This window comes from Lytechinus variegatus, chromosome 14 (assembly GCF_018143015.1).
Source record: "Lytechinus variegatus isolate NC3 chromosome 14, Lvar_3.0, whole genome shotgun sequence".
Taxonomy (NCBI): Eukaryota; Metazoa; Echinodermata; class Echinoidea; order Temnopleuroida; family Toxopneustidae; genus Lytechinus; species Lytechinus variegatus.
The window spans coordinates 19,764,252-19,792,038 of NC_054753.1; the positions used below are offsets into that span (position 1 = coordinate 19,764,252).

A 27,787-nucleotide genomic window follows, 5' to 3' on the forward strand; every position below is an offset into this window, starting at 1 on the left:
CCTAATTGAGTCCTTTTTCACGTTACTATATGATAAAATTTCGTCTCGCACTTCGCGCTCGCATTGTTTAGTTTGATACTTATCTTTGTTCATGATTATAAAAACTACTCTGAATCTTCAGTTCTAAGGACATAAAATATCAAGATTTTTAGCTCGCCCTTCGCGCTCGAGTTATATATGAAGACCACATAACATATTAAAACTTCAGTCTTTAGTTAGGACTAAGCCCTGAACCCCCCCCCCCCCCAAAAAAAGCCAGATTGTAGCGGCCGATCGAGAAAAATGTTGATCAAAATATTTTTGGCCCCTCCCCCCTATAGGCGAAAGCTGGATCCGCCCCTGGCTGAGGTGGAAAAACAGGGTTAGAGAAAGGGTGGGTGAGACGATGGAGAATTTCAAGATTGTCATTTAACCGCGCCCAGCGCGGAAGCAAAATTCCTATATAAAGAACAAAAAGAAAAAAACCCCACAAAGCTACGTTTATTCCCTTCCTCCCTTCCCTTTTCCTTTTCTCCTCTCTTTTTCCCCTTCTTGTTTTTCTTATTGGGATTTTTTTTTTTGGGGGGGGGACCGCCCCCCCTGCTACGCGCCTGACAAAACCTTGCTTGAATTGGCTTAAATTGGGAATGGCAGGGATGGGACGAATTTGCCTTCAACGTCGCTGTTTGGCTCGTGAAACCCGTTTGTTGTTGTTTGGAATTTGAAACATTCATGGAAGAAGAATATCTACTACGCTCATAAAAATAATTAACAAGTTTGATTTTAGTCGCCCCGAAGTAAGTTCACATTAGATGGCGCGCTTTCGTGACGCACGGAGCGCATGCGCAGCAACAGATATCCTAGCGAGCTCTTTCCTTCTCTCTGTTGCTTTGTGCACGTGTGAGTATTGCTTTCCTATAATTATTTGATTAGTCCTTTATTTGCATTTGAAAAGTATACTTTTAATTTTAAGAGAGTCATTTAACTAAGGAACATTATTTCATTCGGTATTCTGTGAAAATTTGCAATATTATGTCCAGCAACATGATGTAAGGTAGTGGTGATGTTGCAGAATTGTGTGGTGATGAACAGTCCGTCCGTATATTGCGACTACGGTACCGTACTGGGTGATGAATGAATTCCAATTGCCATGTTGTTGAATTGAAAAGTTTGAAGCAACGGTATTTTACTAAGTTTATTGTACTAATTTGTTATAGGTCAAGACTTATAGCTCCTCAGAATATTTTTTATGTTGTTGAATTGATTATTATAGATATTCATATTAATAATATTGAAAATCGTTGTCGAGTGAAATAGATTTTTGAGACTTGAATGAATGAACAAAATTTTGCCATTGCTGTGCAAATGCAAGTACGGTACCGGTACTGTACATGTACGTGCGTACACGAGCAGAATTCAATGGCTGGTTGGCATGATTTGGATTAGTCATGGTTGCAACTGTATGTGGCAATACTGTTGCAACAAGACTTGAGTGTAGGCCTATAGCCTAGGCTTATTTGAAACATTAAGGACCTTTATTCTAAGGACTTCAATTCTATTTTAATAGTTTTGATGAAGACACTGGACTAGCTCAGGAGCTGACCAGGCATGCCAGGGAATTGATCTAAATAACAGTTATTTTTATTAATTTTAAAGGGATAATCTAGGCTGAAAATAATTAGCTGAGAGGATTTCTTGATTGTATATTTTCTACATTTATTTCTGATGGTGGTCTTCAAGTCTGCGAACCTAACAATTTGAGTTAAGATTTAATTTTAACATGAATTTCTTTTTATTTCACAAGATCTTTCAGTTGATAATGTTCCTTACACTGTGTGCCAGATATCTCATAAAAATGAAAGAAATATATGATTTTCTTTGAAAAAACTTACGGCAGTGATTTTCAGATTGAACAAAAAAAATTGCCCCCATTTATGCGCGCCCATTCACTTTGCATGCAATTCTGGATTTTTTTTTATGAGATAAGACTACATTTTGAGAAAGCCCATAGAGACAATATTTGTTATGTGTTATGCACTATACAAAAACTGACCATTATTATAATTATTAAATACCAATAAAACACATAGATGATAGATGCACAAAAATATAACTGTGACATTAGAAAACACAATCGAGAATCTTTTTTTCCATTATATTGAATAGGATTAATAAATTGTTCCTAGAATGGGCATGTTTTGGTAAATAAATGTTCCTAATATTGTTATCAGTAAATGTTCAATGATTTTATCAAAGCAACTGAACTAATTTACTTTGAATGCAGTAACATAAAATAGGTTTTATTCAGGCAGTCTCATACATGCAAGGCTCGACATTAGCGGTGGCCCAGGGCCACCAGAAATTCACCTCGGGCAACCATTATTGAAAAAATGTTAAGTTTTGGTGGCCCGAATCGGGCAACCAATAATTTTCAAAGTAGCGCAATTTTTCTCCCGATTTTGCACGCATTTATCAACTTTCTTCAGTTGAAATTGCAAGCCAATTCGTCATGCGCCCTTTTTGTTAATCTACACACAAAGATTGCATAGTCATGACAGTTTGGAGGCCTACCACTACAGCATACAGTATATATTCAGCCAGCTGCGCCCAGGAGCTTACCGTGAATTTACCCATACTCACAGGACAAGGGTAGATTATGGTCAAAATATCTAGCAAGATAAATTGTGAAAACAAATTATGCACTTACCACGATTATATGGATGAAGGTCTAACGAGTGGTAGAATCCTGACGTCGAGGCACAGACTGAAACCTCAAAAAAGTGAAAAGTTCTCTCCTCCCCAGTCTCGATCAGCCGTTTTTGTTGTGAATCATAACGGTAAGCTCCTGGGCGCCGGCGCTCCCTGGGTTAGGCGTGCGTGAGCTTGCAAGCATGAAACCACTGCAGCTAGCTGTGCGCTAGCAAAATATTCAGACTCGGAGCTGCGATACGAAATGTTACTGCTAAGAAATCTTCCACAGAGCTTTGAAAATCTACGTCAAAGTCACATTTTACACCAATAAAAAGGCCCTTCTACAGTCCATATTACTAAATCCTGATTATTTGCAAGCATGAAAACGAGGAATTATGACCTCTCTTTTGACTCAAAAAGACCGATTTCCAAATGCATTAATACACATAAAACTCATAGGTGAGTACATCACAGTCCCACGTGTGTAGGTTTCTTTCGAAGCTGTGTCGAAAGAAAACGGACAGCTTCTTTCTTTCTTGTTTATAAATGACTTCTTAAACTACTCTTAAGGAAGTAAATACTTTGGGAAGGTATTTCATTGATATGAAATGTGAATTTTTCCATCATTTTGTCAAATATTGGGAAGGACTTTTCTCACTGTTTTTCCAGATATAACTTTGGCCGTTTTCTTATTTTTTTCTTTCATTTTTTTATAGTGATTAAACTATTTATACCCCTTCCCATTGAAAATGCCTGATTTAAGAATATGTTTGTACTGAATAATGATAATAATTTTCCCCATTTTTTATTAATTTTGTCTTATTAATTTTTCTTTTGTTTTTTTCTCTAATTTTTTTCCTGTTCTTTTTTTTCTTCATTTTCTTTCCTTTGTTTTATTTCACTTATTTTATAATTTTTGTTTTCTTTTTTTCAATATAAAATTCTAAAAATTAGTTTTGTTTCCCCCTTTTATGCATTGTTCTAATTTTGCAGCATATCTTTCTGTGATTTTGTCCTATAATATTATATAGTTGTAATACCTGGGAACAATACGATTCTTTTGTTCTCTTTCAATCATTTCATATTTAGAATGATAGAATAATTTTATATATTACCACAAATCAATAAGCAAAGTAAAATAACAGCAAGCACGATTTACATACAAGATGTACAAAGTGAAGTAACTTAGTGGTAGCGGCTGGAGAATTAATATTTCAGAAATTTGTTTTATTCATTTTTAATTAATGTTTTTCTTTATATTTTTCGGGCCACCAAACTTTACTAATGGGCCACCAAAAAAATTATTTGAAGGTTTTGGTGGCCCGAATGGGCCACCACTAGAAAAAGTTAATGTGGAGCCTTGTACATGTATGCCCCATTTTGGTGGAGCAAATAAGGCCTCCAGACAAAAATATGTATGGCTTATTAATATTCAAATGAGGCTGATTAGTTCTATTAAACATTTCTCATGGAAAATGTCATTCTACTCTTGGTGTTGTAATAGAAGTCTTATGTTTCTACTGTTTTACGTTATTTGGAATTATAAAAAAGGTGGCCTTATATATACCCCACTCTCCCCTACCAAGTGATTAAAGTCAAGTTTTAAAAAAATTATTTTCTTCCTGTCGAGTACAGACTGTTGCACTTGTTCAATATAGTAACTGGCTCCACACTGGGCCACCAAGTGTGGGTTTTCAAAAAAATTTGGTTGCCCGACTCACAATTTAGGTTGCCCCGGGCCACTGCTAATGTCGAGCTCTGAATATAAAAGTTAATAGCCTGATCGGTTCTCCAAAGTAATCAATTTAATAATTTTGGTGGCCCGCATTGCAAATTTGTGGCCTATAGAAAACATTACAATTTATCAAAACTTTGGTAGCCTGACCGGGCCAAGTGTGGGTTATCAAAAAAAATTAGGTTGCCCGACTCACAATTTAGGTTGCCCCGGGCCACTGCTAATGTCGAGCTCTGAATATAGAAAAGTTAATAGCCCGATCGGTCCTCCAAAGTAATTTAATAATTTTGGTGGCCCTCATTGCAAATTTGTGGCCTATAGAAAACATTACAATTTATCAAAACTTTGGTAGCCTGACCGGGCCACCAAGTGTGGGTTTTCTAAAAAATGCCTGACTCACAATTTAGGTTGCCCCGGGCCACTGCTCATGTCGAGCCCTGAATGTAGAAAAGTTAATGGTATTAAGACTAGTATTAACTTTGTCCATTGTTGTCAATAAATTTGGTTAGCATGGGGAATTTTCAGTTTTCTGACAATTTTGTTTTCCATTTGTTTTATTGTCTAGAGTGGTCCCTAATATTTTATTCTGAATAGAAATAATCCAGATCCCGGTCACATGCGATTCCTATTCTTTTAGTCATGAACAAGGTCAAATGCGATTAGTGTTTCCTTCTTAGGACCAAAAATGCCCATCAAATGTGAAAAGCAAAATTATTCCCTATTGTTATACCCTAGTGCATATGACTTTTGTTTTAAACTTGTGTACAAGTCTCAGTGTTCAAGTTACAGAGAGAGAGATATAAAATAATATGCACATGACATTGCAGCAATCTTTAGAATGTCTTGCCTTTTTTTTATTTTGTCCAGAATTCCAAAAAAGAAACTCTCAATACTTTAACAATGTCTGATGATGAATTTGGACAAGGCGAGTCTGGAGCTGCCAAACATTATCCACAGCAATGCTCTGCCCTTCGCAAAAATGGATTCGTTCTCATTAAGAATAGACCCTGCAAAATTGTAGAAATGTCAACTTCTAAGACCGGAAAGCACGGTCATGCAAAGGTAAGTAGAAAGATTTTAGTAAATAACAATTACAGGCACTGGTAGATTCAGCGGGAGGGGGGGGGGGGGCAATGCCAGCCAGTGCCCTCCCCCGCCTTTTGAGAGGCACATTTAAATTTGTAATGTAAAAATGCTGCTAAAAACATCGTGCCCCCCCCCTTTGAAAGTAAAGACCTTTTTTTTTCAATTTACTTTGATTTAATTCTTTTGGCTGGTCAAATTTTTCCTTGGAATAATGTCCCCCCCCCCCTTGAAAAATTCCTGGATCTGCCCCTGATTACAGGTATCAAGTAGGGCTAAAAATGTTAGACATTTTAGCGTTGTGTCGTGTTCAGTCATATTGAGACTTTTTAAGACCTAGATCCTTTCATGATATTGCTTGTTTGAATATTAAATTATTGCCATGTTTGGGCAGTTATGGTTAACTAGAATGGGGGGGGGGGGGAAACAAACCCTCCAAAGCTTTCTGAAAATATGGAAATTCTCATTTTACATATGGACACATGTTAGGCTACTAATGAGACGTGTCATCGTGAAAAAAAATGGTTGATAAATCGAGTTGAATTCCTACTGACGAAGACCTATTGTTGACTGAGAAATGCGGGTAGAATCTCCTGTTACATTGGAAACCCTATGATGCTGCTTCGCCAGCACTAAACTGAAACAAGTGCCATTGTATCAAAAACAAAATTTCTTTGATTGCTTTACACCATCATCATTTTGTAAACGTATTAACCCAAGCCTAGTTTCCCCACAGATTAATTAAAGGACAAGTCCAGTCCACCCCAGCAAAAACTTGATTTGAATAAAACGAGAAAAAAATCAACAAGCATAACACTGAAAAATTCATCAAAATCGGATGTAAAATAAGAAAGTTATGGCATTTTAAAATTTCGCTTCATTTCACAAAACAGTTATATGCACATATCGGTCCGCATGCAAATGAGTAACTGATGACATCACTATTTCTTTTGTATTTTATTATATGAAATATTTTTATTTTCTTGTCATTGTCATTTGAAATGAAGTTTCATTCCTCCCTGAACATGTGGAATTCCATTATTCTAACATTTTGTGCTTCAGGCAAGGAGGTCCTAATCGTCAAATTCTTAAAAATTGAAATTTGTATAATTCAAACAATAAAACACAAAAATAGTGAGTGACATCATCGACTCATTTGGATGTAACTGGCTCGTTCATATAACTATTTTGTTAAAAATAAGTGAAACTTTGAAATGTCATAACTTTCTTATTTTACATCCAAATTTGATGAAATTTTCAGCATTGTGCTTGACTGATTTTTCTCTATTGATTCAAATCAAAATTTTTCTGAGGTGGACTTGACCTTTAATAGCTACATGTACATGTACACAGCTATTGCATATATGATGTTAAAAAAATCTACAATTTATCATACATGAATAGACCAGTTTGTAGTTACTTCATGGACAATTTTGGTCAAATGACCTTTCATTTCTTTCAATGTGATTTCAAAGCAAGATATTATTTATTACGTAAGCATGGCTTTTAATACATACATGTAGCAGGATGAAGAAATTTGATAGACCTGGGGCCCATTTCATAGCAACTCTGGTAGAATAGCAGCTTTTACTTGCTCTATGTAGCAACTGGCCCACTGGGCATAGTTATTTATTCAAAACTTTTTACAGTGTATGTGAAAGGTTGTGTCCTCTTGATTTATTGGAAATAGACCTTTTTCAAACTTTGCTCATAATTCTTTTTTTACTTTCTCATACCATGCAGGTTCATCTTGTTGCAATAGATATATTCACCAATAAAAAATATGAAGATATTTGCCCATCCACCCATAACATGAATGTTCCAAACGTTACCCGTAAAGATTTTCAGGTAAGTCATTATCGTCTAACCATACTGGGTTGGCAATATACTGTAGCAGTAAATATCAGTAATTATTTCTTGTATCAGACATCTGAGCTGGTCATTTGAAAACCATTTTGCCTTTGATTTCATGAATATCGGGAAGGAATAGGTATATTATTTGTATTATGCCTTGTCTTTCTACTTATACTGACTTTGCATGCAGAGACAACACAAAATATATCTTTTCCACTGTCTCGCATATGGACATCTGATGTGTAGAAAGAGATGCATCTGCGCAACAAAAATATGAAATTAGATACAATGATGTGGCTGATATTGATGTTGATGAAACATCAACACTATTAAAGTGCCACATTTGAATTTGTCTTTTAATTCACTCATGTTCCATTTAACCCTAATTTAAATGGACTATTTCAGATCAGGAATATGAGGGAGGGGTCAAATTGACCCCCCCCCCCCTTCCTTAAGATCGCCGCCGCTTATTGCAACTAAAGTGAAAATATCATCCATTTATGATTTGGGGGTAAAAAACGCAATGTGCATTGTCTTTGTACATGGAATCACGTCTTTGAGCAAATTGTGTTTGATTTCCGCTTACAAAATATTGCGTAATTTTAGAGCCGCTACCAGGGCGTCTCAAATTTGGTCTCAAAATATGCGCAAGACTTGACAATGAGGGTCCGTTCAAAAAATTTTGCACGGCGGCATAGAGATGAAACTTGTTTGGGGGGGGTCACGTCTTTGAGCAAATTTGTGTTGGACATCCGCTTACAAAATGTTACATAATTTCCAAGCTGCTAGTCTACCTGGGCGTCGCAAATTTGGTCTCGAAAGATCCGCAAGACTTGACCGTAAATAGCGAGGGCCACGGCTCATAGCCGTAGTGTGGCGTACGTCGTCTGTCGATGCCCACAATTTAAAAATGCTGCTTCTTCATTTCAAGTCCGATTTTAATTCTGTTTGCTTTATATGATAGCACTAGGTGGGGAATTCACAACTTCTACACAGAATTTTGAAACTCATTTTGTATTCTAATTTATGCACATTTTCCAAAATTCATAAAAATGCTCCTTTATTTGTTGACCGATTTTGATTTTTTTCCTCCCATCTGATAGAACTTCATGAAGTTCACCAAACTTCTCACAGAATTTAGAAATTTTGAGTTGAAAATTATTTAAGCTAATTTATTCATTAATCACAGAAAATGCCTCGTTATTTGTTGACCAATTTTATTTTTGTCTCACCTGCGAAGTAGAGTGAGACTATAATAGGCGCCGCTTTTCCAACGGCAACAGCGGCGTCAACACCAATTCTTAACCGAACCGTTTTTGAAATGACAGCACAACTTTAGGGTCAATGAACTTAGACCATGTTGGGGGAATCAAAATCTTATTAACCTATCGTTAAGTTTTTGAAATGTCATAAGTTAAAAAATATATGGACCTTGTTTAGAAACTTGGACATACGGTTAATCAAGTATTGCTGAACATCCTGCTTGAGTTTCATGTCACATGACAAAGGTCATTTAGGGTCAATGAACTTTGACTAAATTTGGGGTATCTGTTGAATTACCATCATAACTTTCAAAGTTTATGGATCTGATTCATGAAACTTGGACACAAGAGTAATCACGTATCTTTGAACATCTCAACCGAGTTTCAGGTCACATGACCAAGGTCAAATGTCATTTAAGGTCAATGAACTTTGGCCATGTTGGGGGAATCAAAATCTTATTAACCGAAGGTTAAGTTTTTGAAATGTCATAACTTAGAAAATATAGGGACCTAGTTCATGAAACTTGGACATAAGGTTAATCAAGTATAACTGAATATCCTGCTTGAGTTTCACGTCACATGACAAAGGTCATTTAGGGTCAATGAAGTTAGGCCGAATTTGGGGTATCTGTTGAATTACCATCATAACTTTGAATGTTTATGGATCTGATTCATGAAACTTGGACATAAGAGTAATCAAGTATCTTTGAACATCTCGTCCGAGTTTCAGGTCACATGACCAAGGTCAAAGGTCATTTATGGTAGTGCTGTAGCTCGGATTGTTTACCGGGCTGAATCCTGCCGAGTTGGCATTGACCGGCTCTGAGCTTTACGGGCCGGGTTTCACTTTGAATCCCTCGAACTCGGTAAATAAACCCGGATTGTTTGGTTATATTTGAGGTGTTATTTGTCACCGCAATAAAAGTTGTGAAACTATTTTTAACAAGCAATCCATCTACATGTACCTAGTGTGATGGTCGAGCGGACAGGCCAACCATCCCTACCTTATTTTCTTTTTTTCCCCATCATGATCGAACCTCCTGAGTCATGGCCTTGTGTGTGATGCATGAGGGATCGAGATGATATCCTATAGCTAGCTGGCTAACGGCGCACATGAATGCAGTACCTACCATGTGATATCATCTGACTGGTCATGTGATTGGCTGAGAGTAATGCAGAGATGCCAACCCTCCCGATTTCATCGGGAGGCTCCCGAAAATTCATCCCAACTCCCGCCCTTACGATTACCATCCTTATCCTCCCGAAATTACAATTTTTTTTGCATTGATCAAATTGGATTGGAAGTACATGTATCGTCTGCTAACTTTAGCATGTATTAACTCCATTACGTTCGCTGCCACTAAATTCTGTGTTAAAGGCAGACAAATAAGGAGCAGCGGAAAGCTGGTGCATGTGATATGCCCAACGGGAATCCACTGTGCACCAGGCTGGTAGGCCCGGCTTGCTTCGTGAGCCGTGTGCGCTCGCGGCCGCTAGATTTGTCGAGTCTTGCGGTGGAATATCGGTGTGTGATTTCGGCGTGTTGATGGGTTGATATTGACACGAAATGGTGGAAAATCAACAAAAGAAGACCAAGAAATGGTCTCAGAAGTTTAAGACTGAATACAGTCTCTAGTACCCGTGTATTCGGAAGTCGGAAAGAGGAATTTACCATGCATTTTGCCCAATTTGAAGCGTGGACATTTCGGTTGAGCACGGAGGTCGTGATGATATTCGGAAGCAGTTTGGCCGGGAGCAAACGGCATACGGACATTGCGAAGACAAGATCTTTACAGGTAGACGTTACCCGTGCTGAGCTTTTCTTTATTGGATTTATAGTGGAACATAACCTGCCTATTGCTGATAATTCCTCGGATTCCTCCTTACTACTGTATTTATTGTTGAACGGGTACTTTTCTTCTATTGTCCCCTCATTTTTTTTTACATGTAAAAATGCACATTTGATATTTTTTATGTTAAAAAAGTGGGAAAAATGATTTTTTAAAAACATGTGAAATGCTCCAAAAGAAGGGTCAGATTGCACCAGAGAGCATCTAGAAACCCAGAGCTTCCAGGGCCCTAAGGTGGGCCCTGGACCCCGGCCGCAAGGGTCGAGCGCTACGCGCACATAATTTGGTGTCGGTTGCAAATCCTCCCTAGTTCTGATTTCCAAAAGTTGGCATCTCTGGTAATGGTTTCACTGGGTGAGAATGTCCAATTTGTTTACAAGTAAAGGCCAGTTGGTCCATTAGGCATGGTCATAACTCAAGAAGTTTTCCTTTTGATATTATAACTGTGATGACATGCAGAATATTCTCTTTTTTGGTAAAATAATCTGTCCGGTTTATTGAGATATCTTTTATACCAGTTTTTTCTGCTAACCATAAAAGCCCACCCCCCCAAAAAAAAAACCCTGTTGTGTTGACATTTTCCACAAAGTCGGTGATCCGAAAATAATAGCTCGGCTGGGTGCAAAACAATTTAATTCCCATTTAAAGGATACATTAAAGAAGGTGGACGAGAAGAGGAGGAGAGGAGGGTGCCGTTAGAGGGAGAGAAGGGGGGGGGGGTACGTGTACAAGAGTAAAAACAACAAAAAAACGTGAAATGACTAAATGGATGATATGGGGGTAGGATGATATTGGACCCATTGTCAAAGTTTAATATGAAATAAAAATGTATTTTGATTCATTTTTTCTTTAAAAAATATTTTATAAAAAATATTACCGGTAGCTGAAGGCTAGAATAAGACAGATAAAAATAAATCATACACAAAAATAGTTTGAGTAAAATATTCTATTGCTTCAATGCAAATATGAAGAATGAAATACGCTCAGAAATTCACTCTTCCTACCACCTCCACCCCTCCGAAAAAATCTGCCCTATGATAGACAGAAACAATCTCTGTGAGAGCCCGTTTGAAAATTGGGTCACCAGAATGATAACATAATAAACAATGTGGTTTGTAATCTGCCTCTTGATTTCACACACACACACAAAAAAATCATTTCAAAGCACATGTTTCGTAGTAAATCACTAGCGGTGCACAGACTCTGCTGTTGACCGCTGCACTGGTGATAAGCATGTGAGGGATTGCCAGTTGGCCTTGTATCGTCTCCAACCCCTTCTCTACATTACTACTGGATGATAAAGACAGTGAATATTTTGGGGGTTTGTATCGTCTTTTGAGAACAAGGTCAGAAGGTGATGTCGGTCACAGATAAGAGTCAAGTAGGTCAAAACATTGTACTTTTGCATGGACATAAATCAATTTTAGCCGGACCGGGTTACCGGGCCTCTCCGGGTCGAGCTATGATTCTGATAAGATTTACAAGCCGGGTTCGGACCAAGTTGAAGGAACCGAGCTACATTACTAATTTAAGGTCAATGAACTTTGGCCATGTTGGGGGTATTTGATGAATTACCATCATATCTATGTAAGTGTATTGTCTAGTTCACAAAATGTAGACATAAGAGTAACCAAGTATCAGTGAACATCTTGTGCGAGTTTCAGGTCACATGACCAAGGTCAAAGGTCAATGGACTTTGGCCATGTTGGGGGTATTTGTTGAATTACCATTATAACTAAGTATGTTGGTCGAGTTCATAAAACTTGGACATAAGAGTCATCAGGTATCATTGAACATCTCATGCGAGTTTCAGGTCACATAACAAAAGCCAAATGTCATTTAAGATCATTGAACTTTGGCCATTTTAGAGGTAATTATTAGATTGCTGTCATAACTTTCAAAGTCTATACAGTGTATGAAATGTGGATATAGGGGTAATCAAGTATCACTGACAAGTTTAAGATCACATAATCAAGGTCAAATATCAATGAACACACTGTATCATTATATGAATGGTGTTTTTTGTGAATAATTATTTTAAAGTAGTTGTCAAAGTCAGCACTGCTGCTATATTGAATCGCGTGATGTAGGTGAGACTGCCAGAGGCATTCCACTTGGTTTTCCTCCATCTGGTAGAGCTGCAATGAGGTTCACCCAAACATGTACATAGAACTTTGAAATTTTGACTAGAAAATTATCCATATTTACCCTATGCAAAATTTATTCATAAATCACAAAGAATGCTTTTTCTCCTTCATTTGTTGATTTCATTTTTTGCTTTATATGATAGCACTAGGTGGGGATACGAAATTTCAACACAGAATTTTGAAAAAATTTTGAGTATGCTAATTTATGCCAATTTTTTAAAACTCACAAAAAATATGGATTTGTTGACTGATTTTGATTTTTGTTCCATCAGAGAGCGCTACATGAGGTTAAAGTTTCGACACAGAATTTAGGAATTTGACTAGAAAATTATTTATGCTAATTTGATAAATTTTATACAAAATTTATTCATAAATCACTAAAAATACTTCTATGTCATTTCTTCATCAATTTCAATTCTGTTTCCTAAATTAATGTCACCAATATAATTCACTACAGTGTCAACTGGGCTGTAATCAAAATTGTGTTAAATTTCCTTGCGAGATGCCAGATGACCTCCACATCATTAATGTGCTAGTTTTAACTGAAATAAAAAAGAGAACATGATAAAATGGTTGTGCTGTGCCCTATTTACTCGAAAATTATCTTGTCAAAGTTCTTTCACTGATTTGGATGAGATATTTTTATAAAAATAATTTTGTAAGTAGATTATATTAGGAAATATGCGTAGTCAAAGTGAGTTTGAGTAGGATTGAGTTTAAAGAGAAATTCCAGTAGTTGCAGTGAACATGAGTTCATGAGAAAGTCTGTAAAACAAGGCTTAATTGTCCGTATATCATCGAGGATCTAGATCTGGTACAGTTACATAAACTGAACTTTGTGAAATCTTGAAATCTACGCTGAAAAATGTTCACACTGAAGATCACCAACACAGAAAGGCACACATGGGAGAGTGTATTAATATTTCTGGAATAAAGACCCGACGGGAGTGACCGAATCTGCGCTTATTTCTCAGCAATTACACAATTTCTTCCAGAATCCTTTGGTCCATATTTTTTATTCATACAAACAGACACTTCAGCGGTCATTGTATTAGATTCTGTAAAAAGTCATTTTGAGGTCGTTACCAAAACTGGAATTTATCTTTAAATTGAAGTCGCATTTCCCCACGTACCAGATTGAATTTGAAAAAAAGAGAAAAAAAATCTCGGCAAGTGTGCGTCCGGATAATAGATCCGGATAAGGGGAGGCCGGATAAGAGAGGTCAGACTGTAATTAAAGTGAGTTTGCGTATGAATTTTAGATTGAACCTTATCTCCCTCTAGAGGTATCATTGAAAAGAAAAGAAAAAACTTGTGGCAAGTGTGCGTCCGGATAATAGAGAGATATGATAAGGGGAGGCTGGATAAGAGAGGTCAGACTGTATTTTAAAATCTCTTGTCAAAATATGGGTTATTGATATATCTATCTCTCCTACCTTTCACCACTTTTTTTTTATATGTTATATTGAATTTCAAAGGTTTACAACCATCAAATCAATATACATGTAACAAAAGAAAAAATAAGCAGCGAAAACCCTTCACCACTTTTGCCGTGCTTTGCCATATGTGGTCGACGTACATGTTCAACTGATTTGACTTGCACTGTAGGCAAGGGGAATTTTTTTTAATGAAATCTCTTACCAAAGCTTGTATTATCAATATTCGTACTGCATCTCTTTTCTTGCTTCCCTACAGTACGTTGATATGGACGATGAGTTCTTGTCTCTAATGGACGACAGTGGTGGTATCCGCAGTGATATTAAACTTCCTGATGGTGAAGTAGGCAATGACATTAAAAAGAAGATCGAAAATGATGAGCAATTTATGGTGAGTATATGGGTCATTCTGGTTAACCCTGTAAAATAGCCCAGGCTATTTTGAAATTGCATAGCCCGAGAGGAGTGGGGGATGTTTTTGTCCCCCCACCCCCCCCCCCCCCCCCGATCTCAGATCTCAAATTGGCACACACGTCACTAATGACGTAATCTCCACAATTTGATTATCAATTTCACCAAAATTATTCCAGTTGATTTTAATTGATTATGCTAATTAATGCATGAATTCATTATTTGGCACTTGCCAATGAATTTGGCAACTACTTCAATGGCAAAATTGCTAGCATTGTGTCTGGAGTTCAGTCTTCTGCAGCATGCTCTCGGTTTCCGCCAGCTGCAAGTCGAGCTCATGGCCTGGAACCAGGCAAATATTTCTCAGCATTTAAACCAGTTTCCTTGAATCCAGTGAAGAAAAAGTACAATAAGATGGTAATGTTACACAGAAATCAGCAAAGGTCATTTTCAGGTCAATGTTAAAGTTTACATGCAAGACTCTCTTATGGCACCTAACTCCACAACCGTTGGTCGCTTTTCAATCAAACTTGAAGGGTAGATGGACTTGGGGGACATGCATGTTTTGCTGCAGTTGGAGGTCACATGGTAAGGTCATAGGTCATTTCAGGTCAACATGAAAGTTTACATTCAAGACTCTCTTATGGCACCTTACTCCACAACTGTAAGTCGCTTTTCAACCAAACTTGGATGGTAGATGGACTTGGGAGGACCTGTATGTTATGCTGCAGTCAGAGGTCACATGGTAAGGTCATAGGTCATTTCAGGTCAACGTGAAAGTTTACATGCAAGACTCTCATATGAGACCTAACTTTGCAACCGAAAATTACTTTTCAACCAAACTTGGATGGTAGATGGACTTGGGGGACCTGCATGTATTGCTGCAGTCGAAGGTCACATGGTTAGGTTTTTCATGCAAGGCTCTTATGACAAGTGTTATTCCATCCCAGTCATTTCACAATGAAGTTTTGATATAATTCTCTTGCATGCCCTCGCAATTCACGATTTTTCTGGTTATTTTCATAAGTGGACGAGACACAAAATTGCTTTTGCCTTGTCCTTACATGTGTAACCAACTTACTATTAAGGGTTCATCCTTTCAATTTTTTTTATGATTTATTCTCAGTGCACTGTCCTCACTGCGATGGGTGAGGAAGCCGTGGTGGGAACAAAGCCGCTTAATTAAAAATAAACAGCTGGTGGATGGATATCATGTGATCACAGAGTGGCCAGTCAGAGGCTAAGAGGGAGCACCGCCAAGCTTTGTGCACAGGCTCATCCAAGCTTCAATCAACCTTTTTTTTCCTCTCTTTTATTTTTTTTGCTTCAAAAATAGAATCCCACATCTCTCCATTGTCTGAAAACTTTCCAGTATCATGCTATCTCTGCTGATGCAACCCCCCCCCCCAAAAAAAAGAAAAAGGTAATGGTTGGAATCTTGTGTAGGAGTTCTAGGTCAAACATATTTTTAACCTCCTCCCCCCAAAAAATAAATTAAAAAATCGAGAAATAAAAAAAAAATTCTCACAACAATACTGTAATTTGTCTTCTAATTCACTCCAAGTAATAATGATCAATGATCTTGATGATGATCATGGTATATATATGTTGTTTTGTAAATGATTGAAAGCCTTTTAATTCCTGATGACCCTCCCAGCTTTACAAGACAGTGCAACTGTCAGAGCAACCCGACAGATCATAATTGTATTGACCACAAATCTTGTATGTATGCCGCTGTGTTTAATTTAATGCAGTGAAATAGAAATGAAAAAAAAAATTAAAAGATGACAATCTAATGGCCTGGAACGCCCTGTTATTTTTGCATGCCACGTATATATCTCAAACTAGAAGGGGGTTACCCCTAAATGATTGAGGGTATTCCCCTTCCAGCTTTCGGAAAGCATGGTCTATATCCATTCCTTGATGAGGATTTGAATTAATAATGTAGTTTTAGAGATAGACTTCAACGAAGACCAATAATGAATACTGATTTCTCGGTCTCATTTGCTCTACAACGAGTCGAAAACAGCCGTTTAAACATTTTTTGTACCAGCTAAGTATAGCTGGTTTGAATACAAATGAATATAACGGCTGTTTTGGACTCGCCGCCGCACGGCCGTCGGTAGAGCAGATGTGACCGAGGTATAAATGAAACGTTACTGCATGATGTTTTGTAATTCTCAATGCTGTACAAACAAAATATTTAGATTATGTGGAACCTCTATAGGGAAACAGTAATACATGAAATCTCACAAGCTGTGATTTTTACCGGGCCAACTTCTTGGCACTCTGTTTCTGATTTCGTCTTTTTAGTTTTTACCGTGATTTTTACCAGATGACAGAAAAGCAAAGCAGTTTTTCTTGATCCCAAGGAATTTGCAAGTATGGAGGTTCCACTAGATTTTAGGATTTATTTATTTTATTTCTATTTTATTCCTCGGGTATTTCTATCTAAATAATATGTGGAAAGAAAAGAAAATCTATTGTACATTCTTTCTTCTGTTGCCATCGCCTTTTTCTCTCTTTCCCAGATCTTTTTTTTTCTGTTTGGGATGGTATGTATGGTATGTTTGTGTGTTACAAATCATTCTTATATCTCATGTATTTTCCAACATGGAAAAGTAAAATTGATGAGCAATTCCACATGGACTGTGTGAGATGTATTCTTCAGTGATTATTTCTGTCAGAAATTCGAATTGTTTTGATTGAATGTTATTGAGAATTTAATGCAAACGAGCAGATATGAGCCAAAGTTAGAAGACTTCACCATGTAACCCCCCCCCCTCCCCCATATGGGCAAACGTATACTACATAACTTGTTTTTCTTTTTATTATATTACAGTAGAGGATCCGTTCCAGACCCCCCTCCCCCCCCCCCCCCCCAACAAAAAAAAAGAATCCACTGCTTCAACAAATTCAGCTTGCTTTGTAGCATAAGTATGAATTGGGGAAAGTATTTCCGATAGCTTTATTTTTTTTTGGGGGGGGGGTGGACAACACAAACTTTCCTTTGCATAAAACATCTTCCAATGTAGTTTTTATGTCAATGTGACGTTTGTTGATGTGTTTAGAAGCAAATGACTCCTCTCAGGTGTGTATTAAAAGTTGGAATAAATTGAAAAAAAAATTATTGTTTCTGTTCAAGACAGATTTATGCGACAGACAAACAAATTTTCCACGGTCCCTTCCAGTTTCACTTGGCAGTTCAGCCATGCATTGGCACATGATGTGTATACATGTGGTGTACGATACATATTATTGCCTTTATAGAGCAGAAAGATTATTATTGGTATAAGATATGTATATGTATAAGATACTTCAATATTGATGATAATCCAAGAAGTCTTCATTTCCAGTCGAGTTTGACGCTGCTGCCAGTGCCCATTCTTCATTGTCTTAGGAATATATATCCATCAAGTAGATTCAGTGTACATATATATATATCAAACGTAGACTGCATGTGAAATATACAGAGTTTTTTCGCTGGAAAATTGTTGATATTCAGCATGATCAAAAAAGAGCAAAATCTAAGGCAGCAGTTTGATAAAAGAGGGTTTGTCTTTTTTTTAAAATTTCCATTGTACACTCTTTCTTGTAATCATGTTGAGGGCTTCAAATGTGGAATGGTTTCATGTTCCAAATTTAACACGTTTATTTATGTCACACACAAAAAAAACATATTTGCCTATCATGGTTAGATATATAAAACATGTATGTTTTGAAAAATTATTCTATGTAATTCAATACTACTTGTATTTGATACACCGCTTTTAGATTAAATTTGTTCAAATTCAACGTAAGAAATTGTACCTTTCTATATTTTTGGTGTGATTTTCATTGCGAGCATTATAAGCGAATTGCCTTTGTCATTATTTGAACTTGATCTTTATTGTTTTTAACCCGAAAGAGTTCAATGATACATCCTTTATGTAGATATTTGGGGGCCCTATGTAACAAAATGTTAGTAATTGATTACAAATTTGAAAGATAATTACAAAAAATGTAACAAAGATTCCCTGGGGATTTGATCAAAATCCAATGTAGAATACAAGAGAAATAACATCCTAAATTTTTGCTAAAGTTCTCTAAATAGTGATTTGCCTGTTATGGTTGTATGCAAATAAAGGAACCGGTGACGTCACACACCTACTGTTTCCTTTGTATTGTTAATACGAATTATGACTTATCTAAATGATCTCCTATAAATGTCAAGTTTGTACTGGTTGATTTGGCATGGAACATGAAAATAATCATTACTTGCTGTGATTTGGTGCAGATATTGAAAAACATCTGTATATAGCATATATAGTAAAATACAAAAATTACCTACGATCTCATTTGTATAGTGCGTTCAGCATAATATAGGCGGCGGAAGCAGGGGGACGGGGGGGGGGGATGGGGGACAGGTCCTTCCTAAATATGAGGTGGGGGACGGTCCTTTCTAAATTTTCTGTTGATAACTTTTCTTTTTGCTTGCTTGTCCAATTTTACCTTAGTCAATCCTAAAATTTCAGGTGGACCCCCATAATTTTTTTTGCTTGTCAAATATTTTACCTGTGTCCATCCAAAAATTTCAGGTAGACCACCCCCCCCCCCCATAAATTTTGTTTGCTTCCGCCGCCAATGGCATACAGACCAAGGCCCCGTTGCATAAAAGTTACCATAATTGCAACCTTGCCATAAGATGGTAACTTGCATGGAATCTTTGATTTTGATTGGCTGTTTATGGTTGTTAGCTGGATGGCAAATTACCATAATGGTAACTTCAGTAGGGCTCGGGACTTGCATATAACTGTTAAAGGGATGGTCCGGGCTGAAAGTATATCTTATTACATATATAGAGTAGAATTCACTGAGCAAAATGTCGAAAATTTCATCAAAATCCCATAAAAAATAATACAATTATTGAAGTTTAAAGTTGGGCAAGATTTTGTGAAAACAGTCGTCATGAATACTCATTAGGTGGACTGATGTCACATCTCCATTTCCTGTTATGCCTTTTCTAAAGGTGAAATTTAAGGCTTTTGTACACACTTATGGTGAAAATTTTCAGTAAAACAATGTAGGTTCTCTATTTCGGCAACTCCTGCTGCATACGGCCATGGTGTGATGGAGAGTGAGTAGAAGAAAAAGGGGAGGGAGAGAAAGGGAAATGAGGAAGGGTAAATATTGGGGGGACAAAGAGGAGAGAGGATGAAAAAGCCTCAAAAGGGTAGAAAGTGGAAGCCGATAAGCGTTAAAAAAAAAGACAAAGAAATCTGACAAAGCTAAAAGGGGATGGGAGAGAAAATCAGGAAATGCGTTGTATGAAGGGTGGTAAGAAGAGGGGAGAGGGTGAAATAGAATGGCAGGAGAAAGTTATAGAGTATTGGTGGAGAGAGAGAGGGTAGGAGAAGAGGGAGAGAGAAGGCGAACAGACAGATAATGACGAAAAGAGGGGAAAGAATACGAGAAGGGCAGAAAAAATGTGGAGAGGAGAGGAGAGAGGGTGAAATACCAGAACAGAAGAAGATTGACAGAGAGAGTAATAGGTGAAGAGGAGAGAAAGCGTAGAAGGTGACCGAAAGAGGGGGCCTTAAAAGCGAAGAGAAGCAGAGAAAGTGATGGAGGGGGAGAGAGAGACGGGCAGGGAAAAAATACAAAAAAATGAAAAAAATATATGCATGCACTGGGGAGCGAATAGCTTGAGGTTATTAAAGGGGAAGTCCACACTGACAGTTTATTGTAAAAATAATAAAAGTTATTGACGAAGGTATGAAGGTATTTGACCCTAGCGAAATACATACCCTTTTTTCATTATTTTTGTGTTTTTGATACCCTTATCACGTTACGTACGTAACGTGCCCTATCGTGAAAAAGACATCCTTTTTACGTGTTTTTTTCCCGGGGGGGGGGGCACTTACATTGACGAGTGGATACCATGTAAAACAACACGTAAAAAGGATGTCTTTTTCACGATAAGGCACGTTACGTACGTAACGTGATAAGGGTGTCAAAAACACAACAAAAAAATTAAAAAGGGTATCTATTTGCTACGAAAATTACGTGTTTAGGGTCGAATTTGCGGGGATGATAAAACAAAATTAAAATGTTTGATAAAGCATGTCCTTTTTGCCCCAACACTTCGTGTTAAGAGTCCGATTTGCTCGAGGTGTAGAAGGTGGGGTCGTACTAAACTAAATAAGGTAAAGCCGACGATCGAAGGACCCGTAACAATAAACCATTCCTATACTTGTTTAGGGGTTCATTTCAGTGAATATTTGCCAATATTTGCTTCCAATACTTTTTAAGGGTAGGGTTTCACATGCCAATGCAATACTTGTTAAGGGGTGCATTTTCAGAATATGGAAATTACGTGTTTATTAGGGTGCTTTTCGAGACCTTATGGTCGCGCATGGTATCCACTCGTGAACGGAAGTGCCTCCCGGGACCATGGTTGTACACTATGATTTCACACCCTCGTCATCACGTACCATTAAAAAAGTGAAATTTATGCTATTATACATAATATACATGACATCTGCTCGTTTTTGACGTCACAAAAAAAATGAAAATTCTAATATCTCTTAAATGGATTTTCCTCAAACCTTATAACCATGCATGTATTTGTCATTATTTTTTCTCAAGAAAGTTTTCGTTAGGGTGAATATCCCCTTTTTTATGACTTAAAGTCTATTATAAGTTTTGGTAATTGGTAATTCAATATCAAAACCCAACCAGTTGTAGCGGAGTTGTAGATATCAAACTCATCCTAGACAAAAGGGAACTCTGAAATACAACGTAAGATAATAGAGACTGCTACCGTCACTCCCTGTATATCCAAAGACCATCCCGACCAGAATGGAATGTTAGAAATTCCAAAGACATATATTCAAACTAACCAAAATTAACTGTGTTTAGCGCTTGACCCCTAAACCCAACCTTACGCGACAACCAGATGCTGGTGACACAGATATCTAGCATAAACGGACCCCCCCCCTCTCCCCAGTGTTGGTGCATATCTAAAGAGAAAAAGAAGCAAAACTTGAAAGGGGGAAAGAGAGCGGAAAAATTACTGATTTAATTGGTTATGAAACAATAGTAGACTTTGAACATGCTGTTTGATAATACGAATATCCCAATTAATTCAGCATAAATTCAGACAAAGTTGAATGGAATAAAAAAATAGTAGTAAAATATTTCAAAAAATTATTAAGAGTGGGCTTGTCCGGGAGTCGAACCCGGGACCTCTCGCACCCTAAGCGAGAATCATGCCACTAGACCAACAAGCCACCGCTGTCTACCGGCGGTCGTTTATTAATATTAAACGACACACGCGGTATATGTATACGATTTCGCGGAAGTGTGTTCGTGGCATGCGTGCAGTGTGCAAGTGTACAATAATGATGCGTGGTGGACAGTGTGTGTGTGTGTATGGTGTGCATAATATGGCGTATAGAGATCTCCAGTTTGCTGCGTTTTACATTAGCTCTATAGTCTGCAGGCACAGACCCCTTGTTTTCGCGATTCGCATAGTCCATAACGTAGAGCAGAGATGCCAACTTCAATTCAAAGACCAGCGATGCGTGAGATTAGACTGTGAATCTGAGTGAGATCACAGTAGCTCTGGTAGAGTCTGAATCTGAAGTAGTGAGACTATATACTCGCGGCCCGGAGACTGTGGCTTAAATATTAGTCCGTGTCTTAGACTATATTTATATTAACTGGATATTAACCGTGTTTTTTTTTAGACTAACTGGATCCACGCCATAGAGTTAGGTTTATATAACTCTATTATCCACGCGTGCATTATGCGAATACAATATTTTATTTAAGAGCAGAAGACTAGTCTACAAATTGGAGACCCACATCTGAAGTGTGTGTGTACCACATGCACAGGTGAGCATCAGCGCGAGATCCCACCATACGAGCCATTCAGAGTCTGCATAAGAGACTAGCAGAAGACCGGGAGAGACTATATACATCTCATTTTCAAAAGATACAATCTAGAATGGCAAAAAAGATGGAATGAATCCCACAGCCTCCTCAAATTATACCATCCCACTGTTAATTCTCCCTTTTTTTGTTCCCTAATTAGATTCCACGAAACCATTATCCACAGACTCCGTTTTGGTGTAATAGGATTGAACTACGATTTAAAAAGACTTAATATACACCCCACGGGACTTTGTGATACATGTAGGCCTAACAAATTTGAAACAGTTGAGCATTTCTTAATCGAATGTCCCAAATATATAATAGAGAGGGCCATGCTACTTACAGAAACAAATCTTTCAACCTCCCAAAAAATAATGGATCTCTTAAAGAGTACTAAAGTAGAAACCCAATCTGCACTGGTCCGTTTCGTTCTCAGAACGAAACGACTATATAAAGTCTGAATAAGGAGGAAGAAAGGAGACTTTTCTCCTTCTTTCTTACCCTTGGCTGATTATCCGAGTTTTTTTTAATTTGGCGATTCGCCAGGGGGACAGAAAGGAGATAAGGATGAAGAGAGAATTTTCGTTGTTAATTTGTTGGTTTGTTTAGTTCTATTTTCATTTTTTTTTGTTTTGTTTGTTTTTTGCACTTTGCACTTTCATCCAATACTTTAGTTTCGGTTTCCCGAAACCTGGAGTTTTATCAGGCCACAAATCCAGTTTACTTTTGCTTTTTCTGTTGCAGCTTACTGTAGCAGAAGAAAGTCAAACGTGTTGCAAGAATCAGAACGTAATCAAAAGAAAAATAAATTAATTTTTTTTTTAAAAGGAAGGGAAACAAAAAAGAAATAAAAAGGAAAAAAAGAGAAAAGAAAAGAAAAGAGAAAAAGAATTCATAAAAAGAAAAAAAAGAAGAAAAGCAAAGAAAACAGAAGAAAGAAAAAAGAAAAGAAAAGAAAAAAAAAAAAAAAAAAAAAGAAAAGAGAAGACAAAAAGAAAAGAAAAAAAATAAAATGAAAAAGAAAAGAAAAGAAAAAGAGAAAAAAAGACAAAGAAAATAACAGAAAAGAAAAGGAAGAAAAAAAAGAAAAAAAAGAATTAGAGAGAGAAGGAAAAAAGGAATGGAAAAAATATATAATAAGCTACTGAAAATGAACAAAAGCTGTGGCAAAAATAGTCAATCCTGACTGGTTGCCAACCAAGGAAAGAAGAAGAAGAAGAAGAAGAGCTTGTATACTGCAGACACTGACCCTGATGTCACATAAAATGCTGTTTCATTTTTCAGAACCAGAGGGGCGTTCGATCTTTACCAGACGCGTATTTTATTGGGGGAGGGGGTGGGACTGAAGCCCTCACCAAATAAAAATAATAATAATGATAAGTAAATAAACAAAAAAATCATTTTAAAAATGAAAGAAGAAAATCGCTTGGGCCCGCCCCCCAAAAAAAATCGACCACAAAGAAAGAAAAAAAAGATACATGTATGCGACATAATGCAGTATTCGATTCATCTCGTGACCAACGTGCTCTAAAATCAAGGTTTTAGAGCCTGAACATTGGGGTAAAAAAATCATTTTTATTATTATGGTGTAATCACTGCCAGATATTTCGTTGATATCTAAGTTTACTAAAATCCATATTTGATTTGGTAAGGTCCGGAAAGCGACTGATGACTCACTTTCCGGGTATTCAACTTTGATGTCACAGACGTACGGACGGGTTTGAGAAATATTGATTTGGTCCTATTAACAGTCATTAGATTGCCTTGAGTTTTGTTTGCAGCAAATATAGGTGAAACACCGATATTTGCTATAATACAATAAAAAATAATATTGGGAAATGTTCGTCAAGGAATGTCATACCGCATTTTTATATTCATTTGTCCGTCCGTGACAAAAAGAAAGTTTGATTGCTGCATGGAGCAATAAACTTATGCCAAAACATGCTGAGCTATCGTACTAGCAAAAGACCTAAAACGCGTATAATTATGTTTAAAACCCAGATCGATAGATATTATGTGAACGTTGAATTGGAATATTGTCACGGAGGGACAAAATTTTATCACGGACGGCATTCAAATCATGCTGCAATAGTAGCTACGGGGGTAAGGCCCGGGGGGGGGGGGGCACCCGACCAAAAAAATGGTAGGGGTGTGCCGCGGGCGAGACAAAAAACGGGGGCCTTGGAGCGGGCTTATTGTAAAAAGGAGGTACGTCCTCGGAACGGGCTTCGGAACTACAATTTTGTGAAAAGGAGGGTCCTTGGTCTTGGAACGGATCGCCAGCGTGCGTATGAACCCCTATGGGACGGGCGTGCGTGCATGATGCAGCTAGCGCGGCCTCCGCCGGGTGCGCGCACGCAGAGACGATGGTCGGACAGCGCTCGGCGGCCGCTTTTCACCAAAATTGCAGCAGATCAATGCGACCGGAACGGCGTAACGAAAAATATGCGAAGCTTTGGAGCGGATTCTTTCAGGGACCTGGGAAGCGGGGGTGCTGGGGGTGCTTCAGCACCCCCAGAAATTTTCCTGGGGGTGCTGCGTGTATTATTTTCCATAGGCAGCACCCCCACGAAATCAGGTTCCCTTTGTGTTTTTTTTTTTCATATATGTTATGATTTAAATAATTATCCCATCCGACAATCGCAAATCATTTACATAGTCTTTCACATATTCCAATAACATCCCTGCAATAACGCGACTCAATCAAGCTCGGCACTCAGATACAGACGTGGTCGCACGCGAACCATGCACTACTCGATAGCAGGGAGGGACATAGGTGTGGCTGGACTTCAAACTTCTAGGTTTTATGTCGAATCAAGTATGTGCGCTTCCGACCGCCCGTGTTTTGTATAAACAATAACAATTAAGACAGACAAAATAAATCAAATTTCAGTCTTTTTCGCCCTGCCCCATGGCCCTGGGAAGCGGGGGTGCTGGGGTGTTATTTTCCATAGGCAGCACCTCCTGGAAATCTAGTGGTAAGTTGATAAATGGCAGAAATGTCATGAAAAAACGTTTTGTAGAACCCCCCCCCCTACTTCAGAATTATCCATCACAGAATTTAAAATAGTGTTTAAATTCACCCTTTTTCAGATCGGAATATCAAATATTTTCTGCTCGCGCTTCGCGCTCGCAATATTGATTTTTATAATTGAAAAATGTATTTACAATACCCAGATACTAAGTCTAACTCTAAACACGCACGTTTATTCAGATACGAAGCTTGTTTTGGGGCTACTCTGGGCTGAAAATATATCAAATAAAATTTCATGAAAATCTGATAACAAATATTTAAGTTATCTAATTCTAATGTTTAGCAATATTTTATGAAAATGGTGATATGCATGTCATCATGAATATTTAACTTTTTTTTTAAAGTATTTTTGGTAGGGGGGACACGTCCCCCTGTCCCCTCCGGGATTTCTACCTATGTGGGTTGAAGATGTCACATCCCCACTATCCTGTTTCTTGTGTTTCTTATTGCATTGAATAATAATCGTTTCATTTTTTTCATACCAGTGTGAATGATATCTCTCCCCTATATTGAAATGAGTTGCAGCAAAGAATATCTCATAGACTAAATCGGTTGTCAATTTAACTGTTTTTGGTTTTTGAAGGGAAAATATTGAAGAAACATAATTTCATATAATAAAATGCAAACGAACAAGTGGGGATATGGCATCATCAGTTTGCTCATTGAATATTAATGAAGACATGCTTAAAACTTTTTCACCGGAATAATGATAATCTTTAAAATGCAATTACTTTGAAATTCTTTGTCGGATTTATATCAAATATTTATTCTTACATTCGTCTGATTTTTCTTCATCTGTTCAAACCATATTACATTCAGTGTGGAGTTTTAGATCAAAATAATAATTTTCTGCTCGCGCTTCGCGCTCACATTATTAATGTAAAAATATATCAAATTACCCATCATTTTCTTGATTGATAAAACATGAATAGAATGTCCCAATTATAGGTCTGAAATCTCAATTTTGTTCTCGCTCGCATCAATTTTATAGTTATATATTAAAAAAGTGCTTAGAATGTCTCGTGTTTTTTTGTCTGAAATCTCAATTTTGTTTCCACTCTTGCATCAATTATATAGTTATATACCTATCCTCTTCATTATTAGAAAAGTGCTGAGAATGTTTCGGGTTTTTTGTCTCAAATCTCATGTCCCGTTTTTAGGCCTGAAATCTCATTTTTATTTCCGCTCGCATAAATTGTATAGTTATATACCTATCCTGTTCATTATTAGAAAAGTGCTTAGAATGTCCAGTATTTAGGTCGGAATGTCAAAATTTTCAGCTCGCACTTCGCGCTCACATAATTTGGTTGTTGATATATGTATCGTCTTAATGGGTAACTGCAAATAGTCCTTATAACACTTCCCTTTCGATCAGACCAGAAAGTATATAAAATATATCTGCTTGCACTGATCACTTTCGCAGTTATTATTTTATTATACATGCATCTTGTTCAGGACCACAAACATTGCTCAAAATGTTCAATTTTTTTCAGGACAAAATACATGAAATCCCCCCCAAAAAAGCTTGTGCTTCGCGCTTTAATTTTATATCTATATTCTTTCATAAAAAGAAAGCTAAAGAGTGACTGTCATATATGATTTTATGTATGTACATGTGTGGGGGTGTCCTTAGAGGTGTGTGCGTAATTATGGAAAACTCGATTGTGTCCCCCCCCCCCGAACCTTTGAGGAGAGATTTCAGCACCCCCACTGAAAAAATCGTTCCCAGGTCCCTGGATTCTTTCTTCTTTTTTCTCGATAAGAACAAAATGCTATGCCTTGGAGCGGCTTTCCTTGTTTTTTTTCTCAATAAGACAAAAATGCTATGCCTTGGAACGGAAATTTGGGTGTGGAAATGGGGGTCCCCTCCGCGGCACATACCCACTATGCATTATACACTGAGTGCCCCTCCCCGGGGGGTAAGGGATGTTGTACGGTGCGTTTTATCAGTCAGGGAGATATTTGATTACATAAATCTAATAAATTGTACATTGTATTTGTACCCCGAATAACCCCTCCCAAAACACACACTCACACGGTTTTTCAGTCATGCCCCACTGACGAAGTCTCGAGGGGGCATTAATGTTGCACCGTCTGAATAGGTCCATGGTCCCCCTAATCAGTTGCTTCGGCAAGATAATCTTTGAAAATATATGACAGATTGTAAATATTTTTGATGTATAGGCATGATAGGTAGATCACACTAAAGTACATGTAATTTTCAAATTTGGAGCCCTCAAGTCCCGGGGGCCACTTTCATTGACGAATGGATACCATGCGCGACCACGAAAAGCACCCTAAACACGTATTTTCCATATTCTGAAAAATGCACCCCTATAAGTATTGACGTGTAAAACCCTACCCTTGACAAGTATTGGAAAAAAATAC

General features: G+C 37.5%; 1 protein-coding gene and 1 non-coding gene across 2 annotated transcripts; one reads left to right on the forward strand and one right to left on the reverse strand.

Moving 5' to 3' along the window:
- Window positions 1-781: 781 nt before the first annotated feature.
- Window positions 782-17,231, forward strand: LOC121428155 (eukaryotic translation initiation factor 5A-1-like). Its single transcript, XM_041624748.1, has 5 exons — window positions 782-879; window positions 5,273-5,467; window positions 7,232-7,336; window positions 14,297-14,428; window positions 15,575-17,231. The coding sequence occupies exons 2-5, from the start codon at window positions 5,306-5,308 to the stop codon at window positions 15,632-15,634; spliced, it is 459 nt and encodes a 152-aa protein (XP_041480682.1). The 5' UTR covers window positions 782-879; window positions 5,273-5,305; the 3' UTR covers window positions 15,635-17,231.
- A 4,416-nt stretch (window positions 17,232-21,647) lies between these two features.
- TRNAP-AGG lies at window positions 21,648-21,719 on the reverse strand. Its single transcript has one exon. It is a non-coding gene; the product is annotated as a tRNA-Pro (tRNA).
- Window positions 21,720-27,787: the final 6,068 nt, after the last annotated feature.

What these genes read in the sequence shown, in the direction of transcription:
- LOC121428155 (XM_041624748.1), top strand. Translation starts at nt 5,306, where the DNA reads ATGTCTGATGATGAATTTGGACAAGGCGAGTCTGGAGCTGCCAAACAT. An exon ending in GAAAGCACGGTCATGCAAAG is followed by an intron (nt 5,468 to 7,231) that starts GTAAGTAGAAAG and finishes CATACCATGCAG; the next exon opens with GTTCATCTTGTTGCAATAGA. An exon ending in AAAATGATGAGCAATTTATG is followed by an intron (nt 14,429 to 15,574) that starts GTGAGTATATGG and finishes ATTTATTCTCAG; the next exon opens with TGCACTGTCCTCACTGCGAT.